Here is a 14,177-nt window from a genome sequence, read left to right on the forward strand (position 1 = left end):
TGTAGGTTGAGGGAGAACTTTCTTATGTAGCTGCCGATCATTCATAACAATTAGGACAAACTAATATGCGGACAGTTTAGAGGAGTGCAATAAGTCTTAAGCCAAATTATTAATTTTCAGTCTTATTCTTTTCAGTTTAATGCACTCGTATACCTAGCATTGCCTTATCTCCTTTGAAATTCCTGGAGCTTTAGTTTGGCTCGCTCCGCAGTGCCCTCAGAGTGACTGCTGCGCTGCCACGGCAACGCTCGCTGGAGCCGCTCTTCCATCCTGGTCCAGGCTGCTCTTTTAATGCCGACATATTCCTTCCTTTTTTGTGTGATCTCTGTGGTGTAGTCGTGATCAAAAAAACAGTGCGCGGTTTTGGTATTGGATTTTCTTTTTCCACGCTTCCTTCAGTATTTTCTCCTTTGTCGTGCACTGTAAAAAGTTCACCACCAGTGACCTCTGAAGTTTGTCAGAGCCCGGTTTTTGTATTAGAGCTCGGTGTGCTCGCTGTATTTGCAGGTCTGTTTCTGCTGGCAGGGAGAGCTCAGTTTTCAAAAATTGTTCTATGAATTGCGAGGCCGAGCTGCCCTCTACTCCTTCTTTTAAGCCAAAAATACAGATTATTCTGTCGGTTTCTCCCTTCTTGGTCTGCCAGTCTTTCCTGCAGTATCCTCTGTTGTTTCAGCGTCTGGAGCAGGGCGTCTTTTACCTCCTCGTTTCAGCTTTCCATGTCGGCCACTCTCTGTTCGGCTTCATCCAGTCTGGTGGTTAGCGCTGTTAGCTCATTAGCTGTTGCTATGAGCTTTTGGTTAATGTTACTCATGAAGTCCACGAGTTCCTCCTTCATTTCTTTTTTGATTTCTTCTTTAAATGTGGTTAACTCCGTTTTCATTTCACGTTTGAAGTCTTGAATCTCTCTGACTATGTCTTTCAGACCTGCTCGTATCATATCAGTAGCTTCAGCGTCCACATGTTCCTTCTCACCTGCGCCTGTCACAGACATGGTTCCTCCATGTTTCTCTGTTAGTTCGGGTTGTTCTGCCAGGTGTTTTGTAGTTTTTGTCCTTCTTTGTCTCCCTCCCCTTTGCATCTCTATTTCAGAGCCATTAATTGTACTTTAACATTGAATTTGGGGACTTCTATCGAGTGCTGATCGGGAGTTAATCCTTTATGCTGCCATTTTGGGCTGGGTCAAACCGGGAACCGGCTTTCATATTTTTTATGAATTTATATGAAGTTGTAGAGATTTGGTTTGACTTTGAGTTTAAGGAAGATAATTTTAGAAATTTTTATACTGACAGGTCTGATTTACTTTTTATATTTGAAATGGCATAAATAAATTAAAATGCTTGAAATACCAAGGGTCCGAATACTTTTGCAAGCCACTGTATGACCAACTGCACAACATGGAATCTAAAAACTACATGACGTTCAAATGACCCAAAATTCATGGAGGGAAATTGCACGTACCATACTGTTGGTCTTCAGGTTGATGATTTATAAAGAAGTGGAGCTTATTAAGGGACAAATTGATCCAGAAAAAGCCACTGTTCTTGCGGTAAATTGCATTATGACACCCATCAGTGACAGAGAGCTTCAAAAGGGTCACGCCCACGTCAGTGTCATTGCATAGCCATGGAGTTACGAAGCTGCAGAAGCATAAATCAGGCTTTAGGATTTTAAGGTGCCACTCTACAGCGGACTTAGAAAAAAGAGTGACTTGACCAAATATCATCTTTTTAATGCACATGATGTCCGGTGCTTATTTAAGACAGGTTTTTTTTCCAGATGAATATATAATTAATTATACATTTATTGTTATTTACATTCATTATTAAGAGCCTATTGTATTATGTACAGTTAGTACATGTTCAATCAAGCCCCTCTATTTTGTCACGTGATAATTTCACAAGGACCACAATGGAAATATACATTTATGCTTTATTGTGTTATCCGTGTATCATTGATATATTCACCTCACTGGTTATATTGATATTGCAGAATAAACTCAATCAATCAGTCAGTCATGAACAATGTTTTATTTATCTTTTAATGGTGTCTGCAGGAGGGCGTGCGTGTGCGCATATACACGAGCAAATTGAAAAGACTGGAAGTTACTTTTGACTGCGTGTGATGCGCGTGTACGCTGACATCTGCGAGATGTCCTATAAATCACTCCAGAGGTGTTATCAGGTTACAAAAACAGCATTTTTAGTTGTAGAAGTGTTTATTTCTTGCTTCCTTTTACGTAATATATGAGAAACGTGTTAAATGTATGCAGAAACACAAACGAGCAGATTCTGACGTGCGATGCACGTGCATGCTGACATCCTCGAGATGTCTTGTAAATCACTCCAGAGGTGTTACCAGGTTACAAAAATAGCATTTTCAGTTTTCGAAGTGTTTATTTATTGCTAGTTTTTACGTAATATATAAGAGAGATGTTAGATTTACCCAGAAATGCAGTGGAATTAGCAGGCAGAGAGACCAGCCAGTGATGTCATGGTGCCTTTCTACTCTGATTGGCTGTAACCCCCCCCCCCCCCCCCCCCCCCAAAAAATAAAAAAAATAAAGCAGATTTGGATGAGTACAAAAAGTACAAAAACAAGTGTTGTGGAAGTGTAATGGAAATAATGCATGCCGCTACCCAGCACCAAATCTCAAAGAATGAAAGTATGTCTTGGTGCCTCAAGAATTTCAATTTCTGTTCTGCCGTTTTCTTCATAAAGACCTCCCTGTTCACTGTCACAGGGGCTGCAGCATTGTTGTTGTTAGTGTCTGATCTGGTTGGTTCCGCGGCAGACTGCATTGATTGAGTTTGTTGTGCACCTGCCTTGGCCTCCGTGATGCTTGGTGCCAGTGTGCTCCCCTCCCCAGATGGTCTGTCGATCGCAGCTCCTCGCACGTTGGGTTGTATTTCTGGCTGCTCCTCCTCGGTACACGGGCTGTGGTCACTGCCAAAGACGAAACAAAAAATGGAAAGATCGTCGTCTGATCATTGGGCTTCATGTAATGCTTGTGTTTTGTTATGGTTTGTGTCGTCTGGATGTAAACAGGATAATAAGAATAAAATAAAGAGCTGAAGTTGTTTATATGAAATTTCCCAACAAAATGGGTTCGCGCGCGATCAGATTCCTACCAAGTCTGGCACTAAAACATCACGAAAAGACACCGCTCAGTATAGCGGCCCTGCACCATTATTCCATCGTCTGGGGAGAACCCTGATATTTTTGCTGCATACAGCAAAAGTTTACATGGCTGGCGCCATGCCAGGCAACATGTGTAGATGTGACTTCAAAGCCAGTAAATATTAACAACTTTTAACTTACCAAACTTAAAAACGCACATAACAGTTAGTCTGATTAGTTTGTGTTGACCTTTAATGCACTTGATCAATCCCAAAAGAAACTTTGTCAACCTAGATAATATCCAGGAGACATGTCTTTTCTTTTCACATTAGTATTGCTTAATGAAAAAGGTTATGGTAGCTGTAGAATCACAGTGGTCACTACATTGGCAAATCTGTCACGAAATATACATCAGAAGAGGGCAGCACAGTGGCTTCTTCCCGCTTCCAAAGATATGCAGGATATGTGAATTGGAAACCTTCAGTTAACCGTAGATGAGACTCTCCATGTGTCAGCCACAAGAATTAAACAATAGCTAGGACATGTGACTGGGGATGGTGCCAAAATTTTCCTCGGTACTGTAATGGTTAACTCGAAAACCTGCTTTGAGAAATGTTGAAACCTTTGAAACGCGTGCTTTGAACAGTGTTCTAGTGTCCACATGAAAAGGAAGACATCACAATAGGAGCCAAAATACACAATGCAGTAGGTAAGTAAAATTTTTTGGTTTCAATTCAAAATGATAGTGATGGATGAAATGGTTTTGTTAGTACTGCAAAATGCATTTGAAGCACTGCTTTGAAGTGTTTCTAGTCTTTCTTCTTGAAGTTAACTGCAGATTGCAACTGACATTAGGTGCATACTGCCCCCTCCTGTACAGGTGTGCATAAAAAGACAGAACAGAGCATAATTTTTACATAAAATATATTATGCCTTTTAACACAGAGTCTTTCAGGGAGATAACCAGCACTATAATCCCTTTGCATTCCATCTGACATAGGAACAAGTGTGTTTTGGAACAGCTCATCCTGATGGAGGCCTTTTGTTTTGCTTTACATTCAGATCACGGTCTTGCCCGTATGGTGGAGGTGTACAGAACTCATGGACACAAAGCTGCTAAAGTTAATCCCTTACTACCTGAGAAACCTGTTGCTGACAGTGTACCAGAGATAGACATGTTGATTGGTGCCATACAAGGAAACCTCAACACTACAGGTAAACAAAACTAGTGCAAAGATAGTAGTTGTTAGTAGTTTAAGATTTTTACTACTGGTTTTATGCGCTTCTACAGGGCTACGCCATTTTTGCAAAGCAGAGGCACCGGTGGAAGATGTTCTGGCTTATTTGCAGGAAGCATATTGTGGCCATGTGTCAGTGGAGACCAGCCAGCTGAGCAGCCTGGAGGAGAGGGAATGGTTTGCTGACCGCTTTGAGGAACATAAGAAGAAAACTTTCTCCACCGAGGAGAGGAGAAAACTGGCCAAGCTCATGCTGGAGTCGCAGGTACAGGAGATTTGCCCCATATGTCATGCCACGGTAACATATCCACCAATCATTGCCATGTTCTAAGACTTCCTGTCACATTACACAGCCATGTCAAAGCTAAACCCAACATTTGTCCTTTGTTTTGTGCATTTTTTTCTTTTACAACCTTCAGGAATTTGACCACTTTCTCGCCACTAAGTTTGCAACCGTGAAACGCTATGGAGGAGAAGGAGCAGAGAGCATGATGGGGTTTTTCTATGAGCTTTTCTACCAGTTGGCCCATAATGGAGTAATTGACATTATTATCGGCATGCCCCATAGAGGTCGCCTTAACCTCCTGACAGGCCTGCTGAAGTTCCCACCGGAGGTGAGTCAGTGGTGAACATAACCATGTTTTACTTTTATTTTATACTTAAGTTGCTCAGACACTTCCACCATGTGTATTATCGGTTCATTTTAGCTTGATACAAAAAAATATCAGCAACACCTCCCCTGTTTAGTGACTTAGTATTTCTTCTTCACCTGTTTTACATACCATTCTGGTTCTATGTATCAGTAAACACAATCCACGTATGTTTACCATCACAAGACCATGTGAGCGGAGGTTTAATCTTGCGCATTCAGGGAAACTTGCAAACAAGAAGAAAAGTATTAGAGGGATAAAACAAGAGTAGTGCTTGGAGGGGAACATAACAATATGTTGGTGGAAGTTGAAGGCAGAGCTGAAGCTGCATAAATGTTTGTATTTCGCTACCAAGCTAATGGATGCATGTGCACATGGTAAAATCTTGGGATGTTCACTTCTGATTTATTTATTTTGTTGTGGTTATAGACTATACAGCAGGCGGTTTCAAAACTTACTTTCAGTAGACTGAATATAAAGTAATTCATGTAACTACTCAAAAAATAATAAGAAAAAAAATGCCTTTGAAATGGCTCATCCAGTTTACCCACAACCATAAATTGGTTGTGTTGTAATTTTAGCTGATCTAACAAACATAAAACAATTCCAAAGTGCAGACAAACGTACAGGATGGCCGCATTAGGCATTGGTGCAGAAGAAACCATAACCAGCTCTAAGGCAATGCAGCAGGTTACTGCTGCCACTAGATGACATGTGCGATATGGTTGTTTTTTTTTTTGTTTGTTTTTTTTTTGGAGACACAGACTTGAAATTTTTTTCCATAGTTGTACAGAAATAAGCAACTGGTTTCTGATTGAAAAGTGGCAGATATCAATCAATCAATCAATCAATTTTTTATATAGCGCCAAATCACAACAAACAGTTGCCCCAAGGAGCTTTATATTGTAAGGCAAGGCCATACAATAATTATGTAAAACCCCAACGGTCAAAACGACCCCCTGTGAGCAAGCACTTGGCTACAGTGGGAAGGAAAAACTCCCTTTTAACAGGAAGAAACCTCCAGCAGAACCAGGCTCAGGGAGGGGCAGTCTTCTGCTGGGACTGGTTGGGGCTGAGGGAGAGAACCAGGAAAAAGACATGCTGTGGAGGGGAGCAGAGATCGATCACTAATGATTAAATGCAGAGTGGTGCATACAGAGCAAAAAGAGAAAGAAACAGTGCATCATGGGAACCCCCCAGCAGTCTACGTCTATAGCAGCATAACTAAGGGATGGTTCAGGGTCACCTGATCCAGCCCTAACTATAAGCTTTAGCAAAAAGGAAAGTTTTAAGCCTAATCTTAAAAGTAGAGAGGGTGTCTGTCTCCCTGATCTGAATTGGGAGCTGGTTCCACAGGAGAGGAGCCTGAAAGCTGAAGGCTCTGCCTCCCATTCTACTCTTACAAACCCTAGGAACTACAAGTAAGCCTGCAGTCTGAGAGCGAAGCGCTCTATTGGGGTGATATGGTACTACGAGGTCCCTAAGATAAGATGGGACCTGATTATTCAAAACCTTATAAGTAAGAAGAAGAATTTTAAATTCTATTCTAGAATTAACAGGAAGCCAATGAAGAGAGGCCAATATGGGTGAGATATGCTCTCTCCTTCTAGTCCCCGTCAGTACTCTAGCTGCAGCATTTTGAATTAACTGAAGGCTTTTTAGGGAACTTTTAGGACAACCTGATAATAATGAATTACAATAGTCCAGCCTAGAGGAAATAAATGCATGAATTAGTTTTTCAGCATCACTCTGAGACAAGACCTTTCTGATTTTAGAGATATTGCGTAAATGCAAAAAAGCAGTCCTACATATTTGTTTAATATGCGCTTTGAATGACATATCCTGATCAAAAATGACTCCAAGATTTCTCACAGTATTACTAGAGGTCAGGGTAATGTCATCCAGAGTAAGGATCTGGTTAGACACCATGTTTCTAAGATTTGTGGGGCCAAGTACAATAACTTCAGTTTTATCTGAGTTTAAAAGCAGGAAATTAGAGGTCATCCATGTCTTTATGTCTGTAAGACAATCCTGCAGTTTAGCTAATTGGTGTGTGTCCTCTGGCTTCATGGATAGATAAAGCTGGGTATCATCTGCATAACAATGAAAATTTAAGCAATACCGTCTAATAATACTGCCTAAGGGAAGCATGTATAAAGTGAATAAAATTGGTCCTAGCACAGAACCTTGTGGAACTCCATAATTAACTTTAGTCTGTGAAGAAGATTCCCCATTTACATGAGCAAATTGTAATCTATTAGACAAATATGATTCAAACCACCGCAGCGCAGTGCCTTTAATACCTATGGCATGCTCTAATCTCTGTAATAAAATTGTATGGTCAACAGTATCAAAAGCAGCACTGAGGTCTAACAGAACAAGCACAGAGATGAGTCCACTGTCCGAGGCCATAAGAAGATCATTTGTAACCTTCACTAATGCTGTTTCTGTACTATGATGAATTCTAAAACCTGACTGAAACTCTTCAAATAGACCATTCCTCTGCAGATGATCAGTTAGCTGTTTTACAACTACCCTTTCAAGAATTTTTGAGAGAAAAGGAAGGTTGGAGATTGGCCTATAATTAGCTAAGATAGCTGGGTCAAGATATCATGATACAACCCCTGGCAATAATTATGGAATCACCGGCCTCGGAGGATGTTCATTCAGTTGTTTAATTTTGTAGAAAAAAAGCAGATCACAGACATGACACAAATCTAAAGTCATTTCAAATGGCAACTTTCTGGCTTTAAGAAACACTATAAGAAATCAGGAAAAAAAAAACTGTGGCAGTCAGTAACGGTTACTTTTTTAGACCAAGCAGAGCAAAAAAATATGGACTCACTCAATTCTGAGGAATAAATTATGGAATCACCCTGTAAATTTTCATCCATCAAATCAGATCTGCTCGTTAGTCTGCATCTAAAAAGGAGTGATCACACCTTGGAGAGCTGTTGCACCAAGTGGACTGACATGAATCATGGCTCCAACACGAGAGATGTCAATTGAAACAAAGGAGAGGATTATCAAACTCTTAAAAGAGGGTAAATCATCACGCAATGTTGCAAAAGATGTTGGTTGTTCACAGTCAGCTGCGTCTAAACTCTGGACCAAATACAAACAACATGGGAAGGTTGTTAAAGGCAAATATACTGCTAGACCAAGGAAGACATCAAAGCGTCAAGACAGAAAACTTAAAGCAATATGTCTCAAAAATCGAAAATGCACAACAAAACAAATAAGGAACGAATGGGAGGAAACTGGAGTCAACGTCTGTGACCGAACTGTAAGAAACCACCTAAAGGAAATGGGATTTACATACAGAAAAGCTAAACGAAATGTTGTGTGGGCCGCTGAAGAGGAGGTACTGCTGGCCCACCACCACCAGATGGCGCATACAGAAAAGCTAAACAAAAGCCATCATTAACACCTAAACAGAAAAAAACAAGGTTACAATGGGCTAAGGAAAAGCAATTGTGGACTGTGGATGACTGGATGAAAGTCATATTCAGTGATGAATCTCGAATCTGCATTGGGCAAGGTGATGATGCTGGAACTTTTGTTTGGTGCCGTTCCAATGAGATTTATAAAGATGACTGCCTGAAGAGAACATGTAAATTTCCACAGTCATTGATGATATAGGGCTGCATGTCAGGTAAAGGCACTGGGGAGATGGCTGTCATTACATCATCAATAAATGCACAAGTTTACGTTGATATTTTGGACACTTTTTTATCCCATCAATTGAAGGAAATTTGAAACTGCTGGCTAAGGCTAAGCGTAAATTTGGTAAGATTGTAATTCACGTCGGCAGTAATGACACCCGGTTACGCCAATCGGAGGTCACTAAAATTAACATTAAATCGGTGTGTAACTTTGCAAAAACAATGTCGGACTCTGTAGTTTTCTCTGGGCCCCTCCCCAATTGGACCGGGAGTGACATGTTTAGCCGCATGTTCTCCTTGAATTGCTGGCTGTCTGAGTGGTGTCCAAAAAATGAGGTGGGCTTCATAGATAATTGGCAAAGCTTCTGGGGAAAACCTGGTCTTGTTAGGAGAGACGGCATCCATCCCACTTTGGATGGAGCAGCTCTCATTTCTAGAAATCTGGCCAATTTTCTTAAATCCTCCAAACCGTGACTATCCAGGGTTGGGACCAGGAAGCAGAGTTGTAGTCTTACACACCTCTCTGCAGCTTCTCTCCCCCTGCCATCCCCTCATTACCCCATCCCCGTAGAGACGGTGCCTGCTCCCAGACTACCAATAACCAGCAAAAATCTATTTAAGCATAAAAATTCAAAAAGAAAAAATAATATAGCACCTTCAACTGCACCACAGACTAAAACAGTTAAATGTGGTCTATTAAACATTAGGTCTCTCTCTTCTAAGTCCCTGTTGGTAAATGATATAATAATTGATCAACATATTGATTTATTCTGCCTAACAGAAACCTGGTTACAGCAGGATGAATATGTTAGTTTAAATGAGTCAACACCCCCGAGTCACACTAACTGTCAGAATGCTCGTAGCACGGGCCGGGGCGGAGGATTAGCAGCAATCTTCCATTCCAGCTTATTAATTAATCAAAAACCCAGACAGAGCTTTAATTCATTTGAAAGCTTGTCTCTTAGTCTTGTCCATCCAAATTGGAAGTCCCAAAAACCAGTTTTATTTGTTATTATCTATCGTCCACCTGGTCGTTACTGTGAGTTTCTCTGTGAATTTTCAGACCTTTTGTCTGACTTAGTGCTTAGCTCAGATAAGATAATTATAGTGGGCGATTTTAACATCCACACAGATGCTGAGAATGACAGCCTCAACACTGCATTTAATCTATTATTAGACTCTATTGGCTTTGCTCAAAAAGTAAATGAGTCCACCCACCACTTTAATCATATCTTAGATCTTGTTCTGACTTATGGTATGGAAACAGAACACTTAACAGTATTCCCTGAAAACTCCCTTCTGTCTGATCATTTCTTAATAACATTTACATTTACTCTGATGGACTACCCAGCAGTAGGGAATAAGTTTCATTACACTAGAAGTCTTTCAGAAAGCGCTGTAACTAGGTTTAAGGATATGATTCCTTCTTTATGTTCTCTAATGCCATATAACAACACAGTGCAGAGTAGCTACCTAAACTCTGTAAGGGAGTATCTCGTCAATAGTTTTACATCCTCATTGAAGACAACTTTGGATGCTGTAGCTCCTCTGAAAAAGAGAGCTTTAAATCAGAAGTGTCTGACTCCGTGGTATAACTCACAAACTCGTAGCTTAAAGCAGATAACCCGTAAATTGGAGAGGAAATGGCGTCTCACTAATTTAGAAGATCTTCACTTAGCCTGGAAAAAGAGTCTGTTGCTCTATAAAAAAGCCCTCCGTAAAGCTAGGACATCTTTCTACTCATCACTAATTGAAGAAAATAAGAACAACCCCAGGTTTCTTTTCAGCACTGTAGCCAGGCTGACAAAGAGTCAGAGCTCTATTGAGCTGAGTATTCCATTAACTTTAACTAGTAATGACTTCATGACTTTCTTTGCTAACAAAATTTTAACTATTAGAGAAAAAATTACTCATAACCATCCCAAAGACGTATCGTTATCTTTGGCTGCTTTCAGTGATGCCGGTATTTGGTTAGACTCTTTCTCTCCGATTGTTCTGTCTGAGTTATTTTCATTAGTTACTTCATCCAAACCATCAACATGTTTATTAGACCCCATTCCTACCAGGCTGCTCAAGGAAGCCCTACCATTATTTAATGCTTCGATCTTAAATATGATCAATCTATCTTTGTTAGTTGGCTATGTACCACAGGCTTTTAAGGTGGCAGTAATTAAACCATTACTTAAAAAGCCATCACTTGACCCAGCTATCTTAGCTAATTATAGGCCAATCTCCAACCTTCCTTTTCTCTCAAAAATTCTTGAAAGGGTAGTTGTAAAACAGCTAACTGATCATCTGCAGAGGAATGGTCTATTTGAAGAGTTTCAGTCAGGTTTTAGAATTCATCATAGTACAGAAACAGCATTAGTGAAGGTTACAAATGATCTTCTTATGGCCTCGGACAGTGGACTCATCTCTGTGCTTGTTCTGTTAGACCTCAGTGCTGCTTTTGATACTGTTGACCATAAAATTTTATTACAGAGATTAGAGCATGCCATAGGTATTAAAGGCACTGCGCTGCGGTGGTTTGAATCATATTTGTCTAATAGATTACAATTTGTTCATGTAAATGGGGAATCTTCTTCACAGACTAAAGTTAATTATGGAGTTCCACAAGGTTCTGTGCTAGGACCAATTTTATTCACTTTATATATGCTTCCCTTAGGCAGTATTATTAGACGGCATTGCTTAAATTTTCATTGTTACGCAGATGATACCCAGCTTTATCTATCCATGAAGCCAGAGGGGACACACCAATTAGCTAAACTGCAGGATTGTCTTACAGACATAAAGACATGGATGACCTCTAATTTCCTGCTTTTAAACTCAGATAAAACTGAAGTTATTGTACTTGGCCCCACAAATCTTAGAAACATGGTGTCTAACCAGATCCTTACTCTGGATGGCATTACCCTGACCTCTAGTAATACTGTGAGAAATCTTGGAGTCATTTTTGATCAGGATATGTCATTCAAAGCGCATATTAAACAAATATGTAGGACTGCTTTTTTGCATTTACGCAATATCTCTAAAATCAGAAAGGTCTTGTCTCAGAGTGATGCTGAAAAACTAATTCATGCATTTATTTCCTCTAGGCTGGACTATTGTAATTCATTATTATCAGGTTGTCCTAAAAGTTCCCTAAAAAGCCTTCAGTTAATTCAAAATGCTGCAGCTAGAGTACTGACGGGGACTAGAAGGAGAGAGCATATCTCACCCATATTGGCCTCTCTTCATTGGCTTCCTGTTAATTCTAGAATAGAATTTAAAATTCTTCTTCTTACTTATAAGGTTTTGAATAATCAGGTCCCATCTTATCTTAGGGACCTCGTAGTACCATATCACCCCAATAGAGCGCTTCGCTCTCAGACTGCAGGCTTACTTGTAGTTCCTAGGGTTTGTAAGAGTAGAATGGGAGGCAGAGCCTTCAGCTTTCAGGCTCCTCTCCTGTGGAACCAGCTCCCAAGTCAGATCAGGGAGACAGACACCCTCTCTACTTTTAAGATTAGGCTTAAAACTTTCCTTTTTGCTAAAGCTTATAGTTAGGGCTGGATCAGGTGACCCTGAACCATCCCTTAGTTATGCTGCTATAGACGTAGACTGCTGGGGGGTTCCCATGATGCACTGTTTCTTTCTCTTTTTTGCTCTGTATGCACCACTCTGCATTTAATCATTAGTGATCGATCTCTGCTCCCCTCCACAGCATGTCTTTTTCCTGGTTCTCTCCCTCAGCCCCAACCAGTCCCAGCAGAAGACTGCCCCTCCCTGAGCCTGGTTCTGCTGGAGGTTTCTTCCTGTTAAAAGGGAGTTTTTCCTTCCCACTGTAGCCAAGTGCTTGCTCACAGGGGGTCGTTTTGACCGTTGGGGTTTTACATAATTATTGTATGGCCTTGCCTTACAATATAAAGCGCCTTGGGGCAACTGTTTGTTGTGATTTGGCGCTATATAAAAAAAAATTGATTGATTGATTGATTGAATTGAAAGGATGTTTGGGGATGATGAAATCATTTTTCAAGATGTTAATGCATCTTGCCATAGAGCAAAAACTGTGAAAACATTCCTTGCAAAAAGACACATAGGGTCAATGTCATGGCCTGCAAATAGTCCGGATCTTAATCCAATTGAAAATCTTTGGTGGAAGTTGAAGAAAATGGTCCATGACAAGGCTCCAACCTGCAGAACTGATCTGGCAACAGCTATCAGAGAAAGTTGGAGCCAGATTGATGAAGAGTACTGTTTGTCACTCATTAAGTCCATGCCTCAGAGACTGCAAGCTGTTATAAAAGGCAGAGGTGGTGCAACAAAATACTAGTGATGTGTTGGAGCGTTCTTTTGTTTTTCATGATTCCATAATTTTTTCCTCAGAATTGAGTGAGTCCATATTTTTTTTTTCCCTCTGCTTGGTCTAAAAAAGTAATCGTTACTGACTGCCACAATTTTTTTTCCTGATTTCTTATAGTGTTTCTTAAAGCCAGAAAGTTGCCATTTGAGATGACTTTAGTTTTGTGTCATGTCTGTGATCTGCTTTTTTTTCTACAAAATTAACTGCATGAACATCCTCCGAGGCCGGTGATTCCATAATTTTTGCCAGGGGTTGTATTTCTAAGATAAGATAAAATAAACTTTATTGATTTCACAGAGGAGAAATTCACGTTACGTCAGCTCTTAAAAACATACAAGATGGGTGCAAGTAGAGGAAAATGTTAATCAAACAGCATGTGCAAGGATAAGCAGTAATACTTGTAACAGTACAATAAAATAAGAAAATGAGGTAGAAATAGAATATGTATGTGTGTGTGTATATATATATATACGTATATACATACACATATGCACACACATTTCTGTGTGAAAGCACTATTTCGTATAGACTTAATTGACAGAGAAATGGATTGAGTACCTTTTTAGTATATGATACTTGGCACTTATCTTTTTGAATTTGAGACATTATCAGATTTAATAATAAGAGGGCATTTATTTTGCACTATTCTTCATAAAGACAGAAATCCAAAAAAAAAAAAAAAAAAATGTTGTAAAGAACACACACATCTAACCATTTGTCTGCAACGTCTGTGTTCTAGCTGATGTTCCGTAAAATGCGTGGCCTCAGTGAGTTTCCTGAGACTTCACCTGCCATTGGCGACGTTCTGTCCCATCTCACCTCCTCAGTGGACTTGGATTTTGGAGCAGGGCACCTCATTCATGTGACAATGCTACCAAACCCGTCTCACTTGGAGGCCATTAACCCCGTGGCCCAGGGCAAAACAAGGGCCAGGCAGCAGCTCATGCAGGAAGGAGACTATTCCCTTGAAGATGATGCCCAGCCGGGGGACAAAGTCATCTGTCTACAGGTGCTGTTTAACATCTGCATATAATCTCATTCGTATTTGAAGAAGGGGAATAGTAATAATAATCTAACAACTTTATTGCAAATGCAACTAATGCTAATTTTCTATTTCAATGAATGTCTTATATAATTTAGATTATTACCTCTGCTGAAGTAGTTA

General features: G+C 40.1%; 1 protein-coding gene across 2 annotated transcripts in view; it reads left to right on the forward strand.

Moving 5' to 3' along the window:
- The window catches only part of dhtkd1 (dehydrogenase E1 and transketolase domain containing 1), a 72,920-nt gene that overhangs the window by 23,685 nt on the left and 35,058 nt on the right, over window positions 1-14,177 (forward strand). For both annotated transcript variants that reach the window (XM_034176159.1, XM_034176160.1), the window contains exons 2-5: window positions 4,180-4,332; window positions 4,409-4,620; window positions 4,775-4,969; window positions 13,752-14,021. In XM_034176159.1, coding sequence (XP_034032050.1) covers window positions 4,180-4,332; window positions 4,409-4,620; window positions 4,775-4,969; window positions 13,752-14,021 — 830 coding nt within the window. The remainder of the gene's footprint in view (window positions 1-4,179; window positions 4,333-4,408; window positions 4,621-4,774; window positions 4,970-13,751; window positions 14,022-14,177) is intronic.

The sequence above is a fragment of the Thalassophryne amazonica genome, chromosome 8, assembly GCF_902500255.1.
Source record: "Thalassophryne amazonica chromosome 8, fThaAma1.1, whole genome shotgun sequence".
Lineage (NCBI taxonomy): Eukaryota > Metazoa > Chordata > Actinopteri > Batrachoidiformes > Batrachoididae > Thalassophryne > Thalassophryne amazonica.